The 19031-nt window shown below is 38.1% G+C and overlaps 1 protein-coding gene across 1 annotated transcript in view; it reads right to left on the reverse strand.

Annotated features, from left to right (window-relative positions):
- Positions 1 to 898: 898 nt before the first annotated feature.
- The window catches only part of LOC149289059 (rabphilin-3A-like), a 67373-nt gene continuing 49240 nt past the window's right edge, over positions 899 to 19031 (reverse strand). Inside the window, exons 8-19 of the mRNA XM_089491066.1 lie at positions 14965 to 15048; positions 14775 to 14831; positions 14088 to 14318; positions 12958 to 13037; positions 8255 to 8329; positions 7127 to 7236; positions 6250 to 6376; positions 5812 to 5868; positions 3125 to 3276; positions 2581 to 2662; positions 1914 to 2010; positions 899 to 1029 (exon numbers count right to left, since the gene is read on the reverse strand). Of these exons, the coding sequence (XP_089347192.1) occupies positions 899 to 1029; positions 1914 to 2010; positions 2581 to 2662; positions 3125 to 3276; positions 5812 to 5868; positions 6250 to 6376; positions 7127 to 7236; positions 8255 to 8329; positions 12958 to 13037; positions 14088 to 14318; positions 14775 to 14831; positions 14965 to 15048 (1283 nt within the window). The remainder of the gene's footprint in view (positions 1030 to 1913; positions 2011 to 2580; positions 2663 to 3124; positions 3277 to 5811; positions 5869 to 6249; positions 6377 to 7126; positions 7237 to 8254; positions 8330 to 12957; positions 13038 to 14087; positions 14319 to 14774; positions 14832 to 14964; positions 15049 to 19031) is intronic.

Raw genomic sequence — 19031 nt, forward strand, 5'->3', positions numbered from 1 at the left:
CCCGGCCATTCTTCATTTTTTATATTTGCTGTATTTTAATCATTAAGATATTTTAACACAATATCACTATAATTTCCTCTCTTGTTTAATAATTCCCTTTCCAATATTTTGTGCTCAGATACATCAAATTAAGTGAATACGTAATAGCACACAGGCATATTATTAACCCATAACCGGTGGACTATTTTTGCCCTAAGACCTTGTTCAGTTTAGCAGAAATATATATTATTCAACACTATACAAAACACACTTTGTGCCTTTATAAAGGATTTTTCTTTAAAAAAAAAAAAAGTTCAATGTATATATTTTCTCTATTTACCATCTATTATGCAGTTATAATAGAGTAACATTGAGACATTTTATTAAAAGTTTAAATTGGACAAGGGCATGTGAAGGAATGGAGGCAAGAATCATTAAATAATTAGTCATAATAATAAATAGTCAGCCTTTCTCTAAAAGCCTATACACAGGAGTAAGTAAGCCTTGAAATGCAACTACTGTGGCACACATGATGCGTCTACAGGCTGGTAGAGCATGATGGGAGTTACAGTCTGCAGCAGTAGCTTTGGGCCAAGACAGAAAAAGATGTAGACTCACATACATTTTAAGAACTTTTAAGGTCTATTCTTCAGATGGCTAAAAGATCATACCTCTAAGGACCTTTGTTTCCTCCCACATACTCGCCAAAGTACGTATAGAGCATGATGGGAGTTACAGTCTGCAGCAGATACTGCTTCTGACAATTCTAAAAGCAACTAATATTTAGGTTTTTTTTCTCCATTCACTACCTAATATTACAGCTAAAAGTGTAAACACTTTGGAAGACAAGACATAAAAATTTTACAGTGAATTGGTGCGCAACAGGTATGTCAGTGGAAAATGTGGTCAGCTGCATCACTTAATCGCTTGCTACATGGTTTTCATTCTGTAGAACATGCCAGCGTTCAATTTTCTTATCTTTGTTCTTCAGGCATTCATACCAGTGTTTCAAGCACTCTCCTTTAGCAGTGATGCCAAGCTGACATCCACCTGTAAGGCAAGAATTATCACGCGGTGAATCTTTTAGCTCCGTAGAGGCTCTCTACCGCTGAACGTATAACTGGCTAGCTGTGTCATAAGATATATCTAAAGTGTTACAGCAAGAAACGGCAACATATTCTTTCAAGGACTTGGTTAAGGGCAGCTGAAGGTTTTTCGAGAAACACCGGAATTTACAGCGGTTTGCCAATTGTGGGCATATACAATGCAGTTCAAAATAAATAAAAGAAATGCAGCAATCACAATAAACAACAGGACATCAGGAAAACAAACTTAAGACACCGGACACATTTTACAACCGATCTGCTGCTTAACGGTACGTGAATCTCTCTGTCTATTAAAATCTACCTAAATAGCCTTCATCATTTGGGATTATATTATGAATGCATTGCAAACAATTAACAGTTTATAAATCAGCTACTCATATATTAAATGGAAAAATGTTGGGCACATAAACAGATCCGGACTTGTTTTCTATAGATGTGTTTTATACAGGGGTGAGAGAGCAAAACACACTGCTAAGACTTATTATTACACAGGAATTGTATAATGCAGCAGTTAATAAATAAACATGCTTATATACAGTTAAACAGTTATACATAGGTATAGTTATAACTATATAGTTATACAGTTATATAATGCAGAATATGAAAACCTGGGCAAAGCCTTTAAATTGTGTTTATATAAATGATGCCCATGCAAACTAAGACAAGACCCTCAATAGTCAGGTAGTGGTAAATTCCTATGTTTTACTTTTCATCAAAAGCAACGATCTCCAGCACACCCCTGAGTCATACAGAGGACCACCATGAAAGCTCCTGAAGAACACAGACTGAGGGGAAAAAGTAGTTTTGTGCCGTATATGAGTAACTTACCAATATAATCATTGGATTTGCCAATGTCATAGTCCCAAACTGATATATCCAGCTGTTTCTTTGCCAGATCACTATGCTTTATTTCATAGAAGAATTCCTTGATTAAAAACATTAAGAAAAAAGTATTAAGAAATAATATATATTAAACAATAAAAAATTGTCAGTTGTAATGTATACTTTGTATTTTTCCCATAAAAAAAATCTTGGATGTGGGAAGTGCTATATGTAGGAGGAGTATTAAGTCAAAATTGATAGCTTTGGGCCAAGACAGAGAAAGATGTAGACTCACATACATTTTAAGAACTTTTAAGGTCTATTCTTCAGATGGATAAAAGATCATACCTCTAAGGCCCTTTGTTTCCTCCCACATACTCGCCAAAGTACGTATAGCTTTGGTAGCAAGGTATACATTCAATTCACCTCCACCATGAAAATGTGGCATATTATGCTTAAGAACTTAAAGAAAAGAACTAAAGAAAAGCATAAGGATAAAACAGTTTTCACATCCACATGTAGTTTATCAGCAACGCTAAATTCATCTGGCAAAGATTTTGTGCATGATTACATCAAAATGGCCAATATAAATGAACCCTTAATAGAAAGAAATGGCCAAGTTTTTTTTATACACGGTATAGTGACAACTTAAAACCAATTGTGAAATCTTTACCTCGTTAAACTCCGGATTGAGTGTTTTTTTTTTAATTTGAGTCTTGAATTTCGACTTCTTCCCTACATCTGGTTTTAGCCATCTGGACATGGAGGGAAAAAGTTTTAGTTTTTATCAGGAGTTTATCTGTACATTGCACCCAAGTTTCCCACTGGAATAACTGCAGTCTATGCTTTATCTATATTATCTAATCTATATTTTTTTATTTTGCCACAGGAGTGCCCATACATATGCTCTAAGCATTTTTTAATGTAATAGTTTTTATTTAAGTACTGAGGTTTCTGGCTATGTACAATAACATAATTCTTTAGAGATTCTCTTTGTATACACTTTATATTGTCATTAATACCCTTTTATATACAGTATAAGTGAACGGAGCACATAAAAAACCTTATCCACATTTAAAGTTTAAGATATACAGTAAAAGTGTTTTGTGAATGTTATTGATCTTCTATATGCTTGCAAACTTAATGTATGTTTATACTTAATATTTATATTAGGTACATATTAAATATGAAAGTTTTTAAGTAATATAGCCACTCACAGTTTGACAAATGGATCTGAATAGCCATTAGCATCCATTGCTGCCAAGTGAACACAACGTACAATTCCAATGATTAGACCGCCTTGCTGAGTACTGTACATTAGCGACACAAGAATTTTCCCCCTGTCTTCCAATTCACCTCCGCGGTCCGTCTAAAAGCAACATTTAAGTGGAAAGATTCAATAAATGTACTGAATAATCACAGTGTTCTCCATATGCTGTTGAACTTAAGCTCCAAAGAAAGCAGTTGGTCAAATACATTATTTTTTTCAGATGTTCATAAACAAGATCTGGTCACCAAAGGATATAGGATGATCTTTCACATATTTTTTACAGTAGGTTACTTTAACAATAGAATTTTCAATTTTCTAATAAAAACCTATGTAATGTAAAGGTGAAAGATTGTATAGACGACAAACTTGTTTTGTAAAGAAAAATGTACCTAAAATCATACAATAAATATTTTAAGGAAAAAAAAACGGTAGACTTTTCTACATTTAGGTAGAAAACAACACTTCCTTAACTGGATCTGCAAAGCAGCTTTGATTGAATGTATACTTTGCAATCAGCAAGATGATGAATGCTCCAGATGGCACTGAGAATGACAGCAGGTGCCACAATCACAAGGTGTAGAAAATGTGGATGGAACACCAAGTACAGACAGACACTGGAACCGATTGCTCAAGACACATACACAGGCTCCCTATTGTGCGCCAGACAGACGTTAAGCTCAGCGGAACAGCAATTATGTAGTATTTTAGGTTTTTTTCCGCTCTATTATTTGTTGAGTTTCTTTAATCGGATCTTACATTTTGCACTGTTTTAGACACAGGCACACAAACAATGTAACCTATATTAGAAGAAAAACGTGTGTAGCATTTGTTAACAGGCTCTTTGCATAAGAGTTTGGAACGCCACTTAACCTTCACTTCAACAAATCACTTGGTTCACTATCATAAAATTAATTTACTATTCAAGATTTTTGGCTTAATCCTGGTTTTATGTGTGCATAAAGGCTAAAAAACATTGTAAGAACAAAGATACTGTTTACAAATAACCTCTATTCATATGACATCCATGTCAGTATGGGATTGGCTGGTCATGCTGGTAGGACACTTCCACCTTCTGACCACACACACACCCTTATACGCATGTAAAAGGCTTGCCATAGCGGGAGCCATTTGTCACACTGGGTATGGTTTAATGCAAAGGGCCAATCAAAGTGCAGGTGGTGGAGTCTGGCTGGACCTTCATGTTAACCCCCGTCCAGTGTAATCTGCAATGTGCCATTTGTTTGATTGGAGGCTGTGGTGCTTAGTGCTTGCGATACGATTGTGTGACATTACACGGTGTAGGAAAGGCAATGTGAAGCGATTAAGTAGTGCTGCGGAAAGAACTGTGAGGTTCTTCAGATATTAGAACATGGGAGTCAACAAATTAGACAGCGATATCAGTTATTTATTGATAAGTTCCTAAGGTTTTCTTGAGAGCATGTTAAAATTTTACTTTGAAACAAAGGCGTTGCTAAATTAACCTGACAGTCTTTATGCAAGATTGAATTATTAAAAAACTGACCAGATTTGCCATGCTGCAAACAGTTTGACCATTGGGTAAATTCCATTTAGTTGGAAAATATAAAATTGTTAGAAGGGAAGAAAGCTGATGGAACACATGGTTTATTGCTGTTGTTAATTATCTCAATGTAATATTTTATATATCTCATACATGTGTTATTCCTACTGTAAATGATTGCAAAGTGCAGGAAGACAGTGTCTTCTGTGTCTTGAAGAATGCAATCGACCTATTCCAGTTTATCCCACCAGAGGGAGCAATAATACCAGGTTCAATTCCATTTATGTATCGCTTACACTTTTTACCAGCGTTGGATTTAATGATCAGCTTCTAACACAGATAAAAATGCAGTACAGGTCTGTCTACACAAATCTTGTAACATTACAAGCAACAAAAGTCTTTGGAGGCGGCTTGGGAAATGTCGAGTTAAGACACCTGCAGCTTGGATAACAAAATCTCACAGTAACTGCAGAACCGTGACCATCTTCATGTCCCACTAATGACTTTTGTGGGAATTTGTAATAATCTATTATTCCCTTTCAGCCTGGTGGCAGATACAGCTGCACTGCTGGGGTAATATAATTATGGTGTTAGGGAAATGAGATAATAAAGGGATATCTGTATTCAGGGAACATTTTGGTTCCTAAGCCTTGTTACGCAAGACACTTGTGCTATATGGTTTACAAAATATGTATATCGTTACACAATAGACAGCGTATACAACAAATAGTGGCAAAAAAGTGTTTTGGTTTATTATGATGATATGGTATAGAAAATGTGTTCCTTTGGTATGCACACAAGTGTTATAAATCTGTGACTCACATATTACAGCTTACATTTTGTTGAAAGTAATTTTTCTCAAACTGCTAAATTTTAAAACGGCAATGAATTAATAAGCAGCCTGTGGCACGAGATAAGATTTCAGCATTTTTTTTTCTGGGCACCAAATTTGTAACATTTTCTACTATACCAGTAGATTTGGGGGTTTTTCACAAAAAAAAAAATAAAAAAATCCCACATTCATTCCCTGAATTCAGCAGTTCGGCTACATCTTTACTTATAACAGTTACCAGAAAACAACAATTTAAACGTGTCCATTAAAGAAAGTGACTTACTTCATCTTCATAAAGGGCCATTCCACGTACAGATCCTGTAGTCCCAGCACGCTTCATCTGTGGTCAAAGTGATACAAAGTTAGAATAGGAGGGCCGCCCCATGGAGAAAAAGAGGTGTATATTCACTAAAATTGTATATATTAATGCCATGTATTACTGCCATGTACTATGCATTATGCATAGCTCACTTTGAGCTATTACTTTGAGCTATTATGCAGATAGCTCAAAGTGAGCTTCTTCTGCACCATGATTAAGTCCAGCTCTTAATAATGTACTGTTTTTATGGATAGATAAGGTTTTTATTTCACTACAACTCAGTGTTTAATAAATTAATTACCACATCAAAAAAGCATGATGTATAGCAGATGTACAGACTAGATGGACAGAATGTTCTTTACCTGTTGTCAAATTCTGTTTTTAGTTGATAGTAAAACATACCGGGATAACACGTTCCAAGCACACATTCAGGTTCTTTTTCACATTGGGTTTTAGCTTCTTCAGTGAGAATCGGATCTCACCAATGAATTCATTGTGGCCAAACTTGTCCTCATCACAAACAGAAATTCTGAAAGGTACATTATGAATTATCATTTTGCATTAACTGCATGTATGTAATAAAACATGGGCCGGCTCATGCATTCTTATTGAGAAATTAGCCTGGGATTGGTACAAGCTTTCCTGCCAACTCCCACATTAGTGAATAATCCCCAAAGACTCTGAGGTTTGTCTGAATGTGATGGTATAATAAAGGATTGCAATAATCACTAAGACCATGGCGTTGAAAAGCTTTTTCTTGGATGAGATGATATGGCATTAATGGAAATACTTGTGCATTCCCTTATGTTTATCCCCTAACTCAGACTGGCTATTCTGAAAAAGTTGAGTTTAGTCAAGCTGGTCAGTCAAAATAAAGATTTGCTCCACAAAAGTTCCTTTGCCAGAATCAGTTAACTCAGAACCGGTTAACATCTCAGTAAATGAATCAGACTGGCCAACGTCACTCACCACAGCAACTTAGTGTAAGTGTGTGTGTATATATATATATATACACACACACACACACATTATATATATATATATATATATAAATATATATATATATATATAAATATATAAATATAAATATATATATACACACACACACATATTTATATATATATATATATATATATATATATATATACATATATACACTATACTTATAGCATTTAATTAGGAATAGAGTAGTAACTTTGCATAGTTCAGAGTACTTCAAGTCTGTAAAATAGCACTGAATGGACTGTTCATAACCACTGGGTTAAAACATACTTCTTACCTAAGTGTTTTTCTCTGTAATTCCTCATCTGAGATTCCATGGTAGACAAGCGTCTCATTCCACATAGGATTGCGAGTGTTTCGGAGAGTCTTAGTACGCAATTTGTTTGCCTGAAAACACAAACCATACAGTGGATTGTAATAAACGATTGTGTAAGTAAATAACTCAAAAGAGTCCTGGAATACTACTTGTTTTAAAGAGAGTGTAGGCTTAGTAAAATAATCATTAAGATACAAAAAACAAAATAACCATAACATACAGTGCCCAAAAACCATACAGATGGTATTTGCCAGATACTAACAAGGGGTTAGTAAGGCAAGGAAGCAAATATATTTTAAACCTGTATAATAATTACTGGTACTTGCATATATGCCTGTCATTAAAATGACGTGCATGAAACCATTTTAGCTCTTTTTCTCACAAAAATGTATCCCACTAACAGTGCTTTATATATGTATTTCACCGCAAACAAATACCCACCATACACTCACATTGTGCCACTTTCTATACAAAGAGTGGTAAGATATATATATATATATACCGGCATATTGCCACATGACGTCACTCACCATGAAACCAGTAACTAAAAATTCCCCTATTTCTAAAGAAAGATATCAACCAAAACTGCACAAATATCATCATGGGAATTAGAACGCTGAGTGGAACAAGACACAAATTGTATCATAGTACCCTATGATTGGACCTTGACCCAGCCAGTTTGACCCGACCAATATGATTTATATATGTACACAGATTATTATTAAATGATGTGTATAGGGCACATGCAAATTCCATCATGCTATGCATATGCCTCAAAGTCTCTAATACACATAAAGGAAAACCGTAATCACCTAGGCAAATTCTTTTTTCTATTATATATATTTTCTATTATGACAAATTTCTCTCCAGTGGCTGTAAACCTGGTAGATGATCGTTACAACTAGCTGCACTTTACCTAAAGAATATTAGTCTGCCCGCATCTGGTGTAATCAGCTGATTGCCTTGTTTATAATGATTTATAGCATTTAAAGGCACAGCCTTTCAATTACGTTAAAAGCCCATATTTTAATATAACTACAATTTAAAATTGTATCCTTATTTTTTATATAAGACTGCTTTATAAGTTACCTTACTAGCTCCTGGCAGGAGATGCAACTTCACATAAGGATCGGCTAAGCCATTTGAATCCATGGGTTTGAGGCCCTGGAAAACAATGTAAACATGGGTTAATGTAATATCACTACATATAGCGACCAGTTGTACAACACTGCCTCAACTTTAAATGCACTATATTGGGAACAAGTCTACAAACCATGTTTCCTTATAGCTTTCCGCATTGTCACATTTGGCTCTCAACAAGGAGCAGGGATATATATATATATATATATATATATATATATATATATATGAATATGTGTATGTTCTCAGCATGCATGTTTTACCACAGATAAGTTCAAATTTTGGGTTTTATATTCTTTGTGCCAAATAGGTTATTCTCTTAAGTCAATAACACTTTATCAGTTTATCAAAATGATCATAAATTTGTTTATGGTATACTCATGAAGCTTATGTTTATTAATAACACTTGTGTATTACTCATAATGTATATCTGTAAACATATATTTGTACATGATGTATGTTTCTTGTGTGTACTGATTGGATGTGTTTCTAGACAAGTATGCGTCATGATGTATATAGTGTTGCTGTATAGAGTGAATCTAGGGGTGCAGTACATAAAATTCCTAAAAGGCACATAGACCTCATTCTCTATGCCACAAAAAACTGGGTCATGTGTTTGATCTCTCAAAACAAGCACAGGAGCCTATGATTTATTTATTTACGATTCTGGTGAGTCCATATATGCATTTCGATGCTAAAAAAAAATAAAAAATTAAAAAGACACACTCCACCATCATAGAGTTTATGGACAAAAGTATTGGGACACACCTCTTAATTATTAAATTTAATTACAAGGACTATGGTTCTTATGCTGTATCAGTGCCTGGTATAGTGCCTTGTGCATTTGGCTGTGTATAATAAATTCTTATTGATTTTCCGGTTCTGACCCTTGTTTGACGTTCCTGTCCTACGTTTGACTCGGCTTGTTGTTTGATTATCCTGTCCTCGCTAACAGTGGCGACTCTAGAAACAATATATAGGGGGGGCACACAAGATATCACATTCAAACTGGGGGGGCATTCATAATTTCCAAAAATAATGTGCTATGGAATTATACTTTTGTTATTGGGCTAAAATAATACTTGATCATTCAACATGGGAAGCCTGAAGCCACAATTGAGTGCAAATAATCCTTGAAATAAATATTATAACACAATAAATAACTTTTCCACTAAATGATTTCAGGGCCTTGAACGTTTTGTCCCCTGAAGTCACTACAACTTCAGGAGGGCATTTTATCTCTGGATAAATATAAATTAAATAATTCCTACTGTAAGTTAAGTGCCAGGAACAGATGACCAAACACACACACCAACACAGGCTCTGTCACACCAACACCCAGACACACACACCAGGACAGGCTCTGTCACACCAACACCCAGACACACACACCAGGACAGGCTCTGCCACACCGACACCCAGACACACACACCAGGACAGGCTCTGCCACACCGACAACCAAAAACACACACACACACACACACACATCAGGACAGGCTCTGCCACACCCACATCCAAACACACACACACACACCAGGACAGGCTCTGACACACTGACACCCAGACACACACACCAACACAGGCTCTGTCACACCAACACTCAGACACACACACCAACACAGGCTCTGTCACACCAACACTCAGACACACACATACCAGGACAGGCTCTGCGACACCGACAACCAAACATACACACACACACCAGGACAGGCTCTGCCACACAGACACCCACACACATCAGGACAGGCTTTGCCACATCCAAACACACACACACACACCAGGACAGGCTCTGCCACACAGACACCCACACACACCAGGACAGGCTCTGCCACACTGACAACTGAACACACACATCAGGGCAGGCTCTTCCACACCCACATCCAAACACACACACACACACAGACAGGCTCTGACACACTGACACCCAAACACACACCCTAGGACAGGCTCTGCCACACTGACAACTAAACACACACCAGGACAGGCTCTGCCACACCAACACCTATACACACACACCCGAGGACAGGCTCTGCTACACTGATAACCAAAAACACACAAACAGCAGGACACAATCCACGTCACAGACGTCTGCATCAGGATGGATTTTTCACACTGCATTGTCGTTTATACCCCCTTAGTGTTTTTGCCCCTGCTGCCCATATATATTAATATTAGCCCCAGTTGCCGATAGCAGGTATAGATCAACACATTAACACACAAACCAAGCTTTGCATGGATAGATCAACTGAAATTCACCTGTGATCTCAGCACTGAAGATATCAAATAAACAGAATCAGACATACAAATCCTGTATTTGCAGGTATACAGTAGTATATGAAACGTAGCATTGCAGGTATAGATCAAATAAATACATGGAAACAGCATTGCAGGTATTAATCAACTGAATAAGACATACAAACACTGTATTTGCAGGTATACATAAATAATGTATGGAAATATATAGATATGGATCTACAGAATAACGCAAAAACCCAGCTTTGCAGGTAAAGATCAATTGGAATTCACATAAAAACACGTCATTAAAAGGTATATTTAAAACCCCCTAAATTACATGCATAGATCACAGGTTGCGCACCCCAAAGCCGGCCCTGCCGTCCACACTGCCCACACAGCAATCACACTCCTATCATACCCAGGCAACCAGTAAATGCTGGTACCTAGGCATGATGGGACTGTGCTTGCTGTGATTGCTGTTAGAAATCACACTCCTATCATGCCAGGTCAGCCAGTACATGCTGGTACAGGGTGGCTGTAAGTGATGTGCAGACCCCATACTGCTGGCAGCATCAATACACAAGGGGGGCAGCTAGCTAAGTTTTAGCATGTACTGGCTGACTTGGCATGATAGGAGTGTGATTGCTAACAGCAATCAAAGTCCCATCATGCCTAGGTTCCAGCACTTACACATCCAACCAGTAAATGCTGAAACCTGGGCATGATGGGACTGTGATTGCTGTTAGCAATCACACTCCTATCATGCCAAGTCAGCCAGTACATGCTGGTACAGGATGGCTGTAAGTGATGTGCAGACCCCATACTGCTGGCAGCATCCATAGACAAGGGGGGCAGCTAGCTAGGTTTCAGCATGTACTGGCTGACTTGGCATGATAGGAGTTTGATTGCTAACAGCAATCAAAGTCCCATCATGCCTAGGTTCCAGCACTTACACATCCAACCAGTAAATGCTGAAACCTAGGGATGATGGGACTGTGGTTGCTGTTAGCAATCACACTCCTATCATGCCAAGTCAGCCAGTACATGCTGGTACAGGATGGCTGTAAGTGATGTGCAGACCCCATACTGCTGGCAGCATCCATAGACAAGGGGGGCAGCTAGCTAGGTTTCAGCATGTACTGGCTGACTTGGCATGATAGGAGTGTGATTGCTAACAGCAATCACAGTCCCATCATGCCTAGGTTCCAGCACTTACACATCCATGCTATCACACACTTCATTCACAGATTCATTCCCTCAATCATACATTCTCATTCAAACTCCCTCCCCACCCCCTTACCTGCACTGCAGCTCCTTGATGCCGCTCACAGACTTCAGCAGAGGGCGCGGCCTCCCTCTGCGTTCTCTGGTAAAGCACAGAGGAAGCGGGACTGGAGCAGAGTCATGTGATGTCACATGAACTCTGCTAGGTTCCGCTTCCTCTTTGCAGTACAGAAGACCCTCCCACAGGTAAGTAGCCGGGCTCGAGGTGCGGCCCGCGTAAGATTGGTTGCCTTGGCTGCCGATCTTACTCGGGCCGCACCCTCTCTCTCCTCCGCGTTTAAAAATAAATTAAAAAAAAGAAAGAAAGACGGGATCCAAATTTAGCAGGGGGGCAACAGGGGGGGCAAAGATTAACCTAGGGGGGGCAATTGCCCCCCCTTGCCCCCCTGTAGCGACGCCACTGCTCGCTAATCCTTGACCTTGGCTTTGTGTACCGACTACGCTTTCTGAACGTTTATGTGATCCAGATTCGCTCGGCTTGTGTTCCTGCCTGTCCTATTCGGCTGGTGGTCACAATCAAGTTCCTGCACTGCTGGTCTTCTAGCCGTGACAGACTGGCCCTTACAGAGCCCTGCCCTCAATCCCATTAAACATCTTTGTGATTAATTGGAATGGAGATTGCGAGCCAGGCCTTCTCGTCCAACGTCAATGCCTGATCTCACAAATGCTCTACTGGATGATTGGGCAAAAAATCCCACAGAAACACTCCAAAATCTTGTGGAAAGCCTTCCCAAAAGAGAGGAAGCTATTATAGCTGCAAAGGGGGGGACTAGGTATTAATATTTATGTATTTAGAATGCAATGCCATAAAGGTCCCTGTTGGTGTAATGGTCAGGTGTCCAAATACTTTTGTCCATATAGTGTATAAGTAAACTGGAGTTTACATTTAAGAATCTTACTCAATCCTAGAGAAATGTTGGGGCATCTTCACATGTGTGTGATTAGAAATCTCATCTCCTCTGAATATAATCAAAAAGTATTCACTCAATCCTCATAACATGATTGACAAATCATTAAGAATAATTACACTAAGCCCTAGCAACACTGTCATTTACAATGAGCTGCTCTGAAAACAACATTCACACCATAGATCCATCCTCTACAAGCTTGCCATGAAAAGGTAGGTCACATACCTTTGCTTTGATAATGGTACAATGCAGAGAGCTGTTGGCCTGGTCATATAAAAGACTGAACTCCAGTGATCCCAGCGTGGCTGGAAAATAAACAGTATTATCTTTACACAAAGGTGAATAAGCTGATGTGGACATAGCTTTCTTAATGAGCCATAACATGGAATTACCGTGCATGGTGCAATGTGTTTCTTTTTGAATGGGTAGAAAATAAAAGAAATGGTGTTTTTTCCTCACGGTAAAAATAAGCAACGTTTTTCTGGTCCATTAAGTAACAGTTTTCATTTGCTGTAACTGTTCGCGAAAAGTAACAAAATCAATCAAGCATCTCTTCCAGAGCAGCCTAGAAAAAGTCAATTTTCTTCAAATGTAGATTACTCAGTTTCCAGGTTCTGTAAACACCATTTTTAAGTATAATCAAGTCAGTGGTTTTGTACTATGTTTTTGAAATGTGATGGAAATATGACTTGGTACATATGGCTGGAGGTGGAAATGGCTTTAAAAGAAACACATAACAGTATGTCAAGGCTTTCTGAAACTTGTTGCCAACATCTGGAATATATTTTCACACGTGTTCAGCAACTCTTTCTGCATATTTTTGTTTTAGTAGAAGCTGGAGACTGGAGTCGCCCAATCATCTCAAAAAAGTATATTACAAATAAATTAAGCAAAATGTATACTTTTCTGGTGTGCAGTAGTGACCTTATTAAGTTGTATCCTTGTGTTCTCAATTGTATTGTATGCCACGGGACACAAACATACATCTTCAATGCAAATGAGGCATGGGGCAGCCCCCTAGTGAACTCCCCAGCAGAGTCATACCTTTTACCAACAGAACTATCTGACCCCAGCAGCAACCAAGGTGAACTCTTCTTAAAAAAGAACTACATATTTTATGACCTATTATCAATCTTCATCGTTAGGTAGGAATATATCTCTGCAGATGCAAGCTAACAAAGAGCGTAATAGTATGTCCTATGTCGCCAAAGGAATGCTCAGTTGCATTCTGTCACAAAGGGATTCAAATACATGAAGCTCCACTGCTTAACAGCCACTCTTTCTTGTAGATGGAAAACAAACCATTGTGTTACATCTTTCAATAGAAAAAGGGTCGCCCATGTCTTGTTGCTTACTTGCTTCATCAGAGTCATAGCTATTGGCATCCTCCTCCTCCTCCTCTTGTGGTTGTGGCTGCCGTGGAGGAGCTGCTGTGGCAGTTGGCGTCACTGAACTGTATGATGCAGTCTGCCGGAGAGGTCTATCCTCCCTCATCCCCTGTGCAGTGAAACCCCCTGCTCTTTCCTCTCTAGGGGCTGGAGATGCATAGGCCGATTCAGTCTGAGATGCAGGCGGAGGGGAATTGCCTATGGGGAGTAGAAACAATGCTGTAAGTCACCTTACAATAATGCAAATAATAATAAGTTCTCCAAAACTGAAGAGAATAGAATCATTTGTTTTGAGCTTACCTAAGTAAACTGAGTGGTTAATTATCTGAGAGCCAGCCCCAAAAATACCTTGTTCGGGTAAAAAATATAAATTGAAGAAAAATTATCATGCAACCTATACAAATGTACTTCCTATGCCTCAGGCAGGGGTCTCAATAGAACTACTGACATATTTGCTGAAAGACACCTTAGTGGGTGGACTATAAATTCTACTGTGGGAGAAACTTGCATGACGAACCCCAAAGAAACAAAACTCCACTGCAAATGCTTCTTGCAACTCCAACTCTTACAACATTAGGGAATAAACCTCAAACACCTTTCCGATACTGTCCACACAGAAACACATATCACTCGGTTACACCACAAGCTCGTTACCTTGGGCTTCAGAGAATCTGCTGGCTGGAGCTGGCCTTGGTGCTGATCTGCCCCCTACTTGAGGAGCTAAAAGAAAAATAATATGACTGGTAAAATAATTAAGCTGACAAATACTACAGTACCATTTACTACAGAAGAAAACTATTGCACAGCTTACTGGTTTGTGGTAATGATAATAATAATAACGAACCTTGTTGAGCAGGCTGTATGTTAGTGCTTTGATTAGCAGGAGGAGCAGGTCTGGCTCCTTGGGAAGGGTTGGTACGTCTTACACCTTTAAAAAAAAACAAAAAAAACAATTAACTAAGACATTATTTCAGTAGTATTTTTTTTCACGCTACAGGGCACAGTATATTGTAGATCATGCACAATGCAATGTTATGTAATAGCTATGAATCAAAAAAAATCGATCCTAATCTATTTGAAAAGTTTTACTTTTCTAATTCTGATTGATTGTGAAGTGATTTGATGAACATTTTCAGCTCTTGTTTTCTTCATTTCATTATTCTCTCTTGGAGTCACAAATAAAACATGGCTAGTAGCAATATATATAGGACACTGCAATGGACACTGGTTTAAAAGGGTATAAATCAAAAGCTGTATGGGAAATAATCAAGTAATTACATGGGGCAAATCCAGGTCAAGTGCCCACTCTTGTTGTGTTCCCTGCTGACTACCATAGGCATAATTCAACTATTACATGGCTGAGCACATCAATCTCTAGATTTTTTCATAAATCTTAAAAATTACATTAAAAAAATTCTACAATGATTCTAAATAATGAATGCAGCTTATCCGCTTTTAAATACACAAAGCAGGCACACATCAAATAGACATACATGATAACAGCGTAAAAAAGTACTTTCAATACCTTCAGTACACAATGTTAACACACTGGCAGTTTACTTTATAAAGTATAAAGTTCTTGGTCTTCTTGAGGGTTAATGTTATTATTCCTAACTGCATCTGCTAAGATACCGCTCTGTAAATGCGGCAATGGGGACAGAGCCTTTACGATTGTCTTGAAATTGCTTGGAGATATTTATAATGTGCCATTGGCGGTCTGGAACCAGAAAATAATTACTTGTAATTCTGGCTCATAAAATTACTTCAAACTCATTTGTAAGCAAAACACTTTTCAGTTCAGAACATCTGCTTTAACCATTTAAAATCTGGAAGGCACATATCCATTTTAATGAATACAAGTTATTGCACTGGTTTTTTTTTTAAAACGGATAGTTATCCAATAGATAATTAGCAATGCAATCAACATTTTATAGTAACATTCTTATCGATTCCAAATTTGTGTTATATGTGCATTTCACACCTAACAATTTTGAACATGGATTACTTGCCACTAAGTGCTCACCGTGTGTGATAATAAGTGTCCAACAAGTACTGTTTTCCCTTAAAGGACATATTTTGTGGTGTCCATTATTGCATATTTAATGTGCTTTCGTTCAGTTAAAAAAATCATCATATGCATTGTGCGGAAAAATTTACATTTCATGGTAACTTACTAGCATTTGTGGAAGCATAAATAAATTAGATTCCCATGTATTTGGTCCACATGTTAGACACTATATAATGATGCAAATCTTCTTTGTATATTCCAATGTACTAAACCACAAATACCCTAGAATTCAGTTTCCAGAGGAAAAAAATATTTTAACTTCCCTTTTTAAATTGGGTTGCAAACATCTGGGTGTTCCTGTGGTACTCTTGATAATTAGTTTAATAGACCGGTTTGATTTAAGTTTTGCAGAAGCTTCCTTTAATCCTAATAACCAATTAACTAAATGGGTGGCAGGGAGTGTTAATAAAATTGAATTGCAGCAGAACTATTGAACTAAACACATGGGCATCACGTTATAGCCAACCTGGCTAATCACAGCCTTATGCTAAAAGGTAATGTGTGATAATGTAATGGTTCATAAACTGGGCTGTCTGTACATTCCTTAGCATTAAAGTATATGGGAGGATAAAGGAGTGGCGCCACTTCTCCAGGTCACTGCAACCCTGCTCCCTGGCCACTTCCCCTCCAGAAATGGTGTGTGTTCCGGACCACCAAAAGACATCAGCAGGAACTCCTACCTGCATCCCGCATGGGAAAGCGCCGGTTAGCCATTGAGTTCCCCAGTATGTTTGGGGGGGGATTTACATATGGCGGTGTTTTGAGGGCCCTGCCAAAATGCATGCTCCCTGGGTACCCAAAGGAGTCTCGATCCAGCAATGGGTTATATAAATTCTCTACAGTAATCTGAATCTAAATTAAGATTATAATTATATACATGATTATTTATTAGGAAAATACATTAAGTGCTACAACAAGTACCAAAGAGAAGCATCTCAAAGAAGGGTAAATGTTAGGGTAAGGGGCCATAATCTAAAACTAGAGGATGAGAGGTTTTATGTAACATAAAGAAGTTTTTCTTCTCTGAGAGGGTGGTAGAAAATTGAAACAGACTCCCAGCAGAAGTGGTGTAGGATAATACTGTAGGTTTGAAATGTGCATAAGACATAAGCCTATCCTGCATATAAGGCTAAGCCAGGGATCAAAAATGTTTGAGGTTTCCACAGAAAGACTAGATGGGCCGAATGATGTCTATGTTTTAGTATGGTGTCTAGTGACACGCATATATGACCTCTGGTGAGCCCAATTACCTTTTTTTGCTCCAGACTGCCTATAGTAGCTCAGGACCTTCATTCTTTCACTACCCTTGGTTGGTGTTGACTGTGTTTTTCACTCCTGCTTGAACTATGATATTTAACCCTGGATTCTAATTTGACTTTGACATTGTCCTTCTGGTTCTGACCCAGCTTGCCTGACTACGTCTCCTTCTGATCTCCCGCCTCCAGTGTATTGTGAGTTTAGTCTTCTGTGGCTTGGCCTAGTTAGCTTTACAAAATCCTCTCCTACCTAATTATTACCATTTCATCTTCTTAAATAGTATTAGCAGATTTGATCACAAATGTAGCTGCAGTACATCAAACTCATCAAGAAGCGGCATTCACCTGACGTAGACCTACATCTAAGACAGAATGATGAAACATGTCAGGTGACCGCCACTTCATAATGGCTACATTTGTGGTCAACTTTGCTAATATTATTTTAACAAGATGATGTCTTATATAATGTCTGCTGTGCACACTCTCTTTCTTTCTGATACCTGGTGTATACCAGTGATTACAACTAATTATGGAGCGGAGGAGGTAGCAGATTTATTGTGATAATACGAATAGGGAGAGGTCAATTAAGTCACCTAAACCACACTTGCTGCATGCAAAAGTGCAAGAAAATGCTCTGATCAAGAGAAAGAAGAGATCTGCATTTACTGAGTTGCATCCTCTATGATATAAGATAGTCCTGATTTCACATTAACTACCAAAATAAGAAAATGCATTCGTTTGCAAGTCTGGTACTACAGTATACAAGCTTTGCATGTTTTTTATCAGCTTCGCATATTTTAGAGAATGATGTAGAGGATTTGGGCATATATTGTACCTCATCTGTCCCACTCCAAAATATATTTACAGCTATTCCTGTTCAGACATTTAGCTTAATTTGAATGCAGATTGTAATGAACGTCTTTATTTTTCTGGAAAAGATGCTTGTAATCAGATATAACAATGGCAGAATCAGCCAATTGCAGAATTTGCATTCATACATAGAGCCAATCAAGTTCTCCAATCAACAATGTATTTTTTCCCATTCACTAAATAGTCCTTGATGTGGTACATGGCAGCCAGCTGTGTGATTAACAGACAGTAAGAAAGAAACAGGCTGGAATCTTACCAAGGACTTTTTGTTTACTCACTTTAAAATTTGGCTGCAAGTTTGTCAATTAACCCACAAAACCCGATATAGCACCTGCTCTAGAAGATGTCATTCATCAATTCTCAATTTAAGAATATACTATGGCCTTGGGGACATTGTCATTCTGTGGAACAATGAAGAGACAGTGAGAAATCTATACCATTTTACCAGTCACAACTAGTACCTCAGGGATAAGCAGAGAATCCAAAGCTGTGTGAGTCTGCTAATGGACTTTGCACAAAAATGTCATTTTTATGTGACAAAAGGATGTCACATGACAGCTTATCGGATTTCTGCACATTGGTAAAAGAAAGAAAAGTGTTGTTGAATATATACAATAAGGTGTCCAGAAGTCCTTGTTTCTAGGGACAGTCCCTGGCCAAGTACTCCGTTCCCAGACATTATGTATCCCTGGAAATGTCAGCACATGAAGTCACCTT

The sequence above is a fragment of the Sceloporus occidentalis genome, unplaced genomic scaffold (genome assembly GCF_023333645.1).
Source record: "Sceloporus occidentalis isolate IW3139 unplaced genomic scaffold, rSceOcc1.0.p SCAF_48, whole genome shotgun sequence".
Taxonomy (NCBI): domain Eukaryota; kingdom Metazoa; phylum Chordata; class Lepidosauria; order Squamata; family Phrynosomatidae; genus Sceloporus; species Sceloporus occidentalis.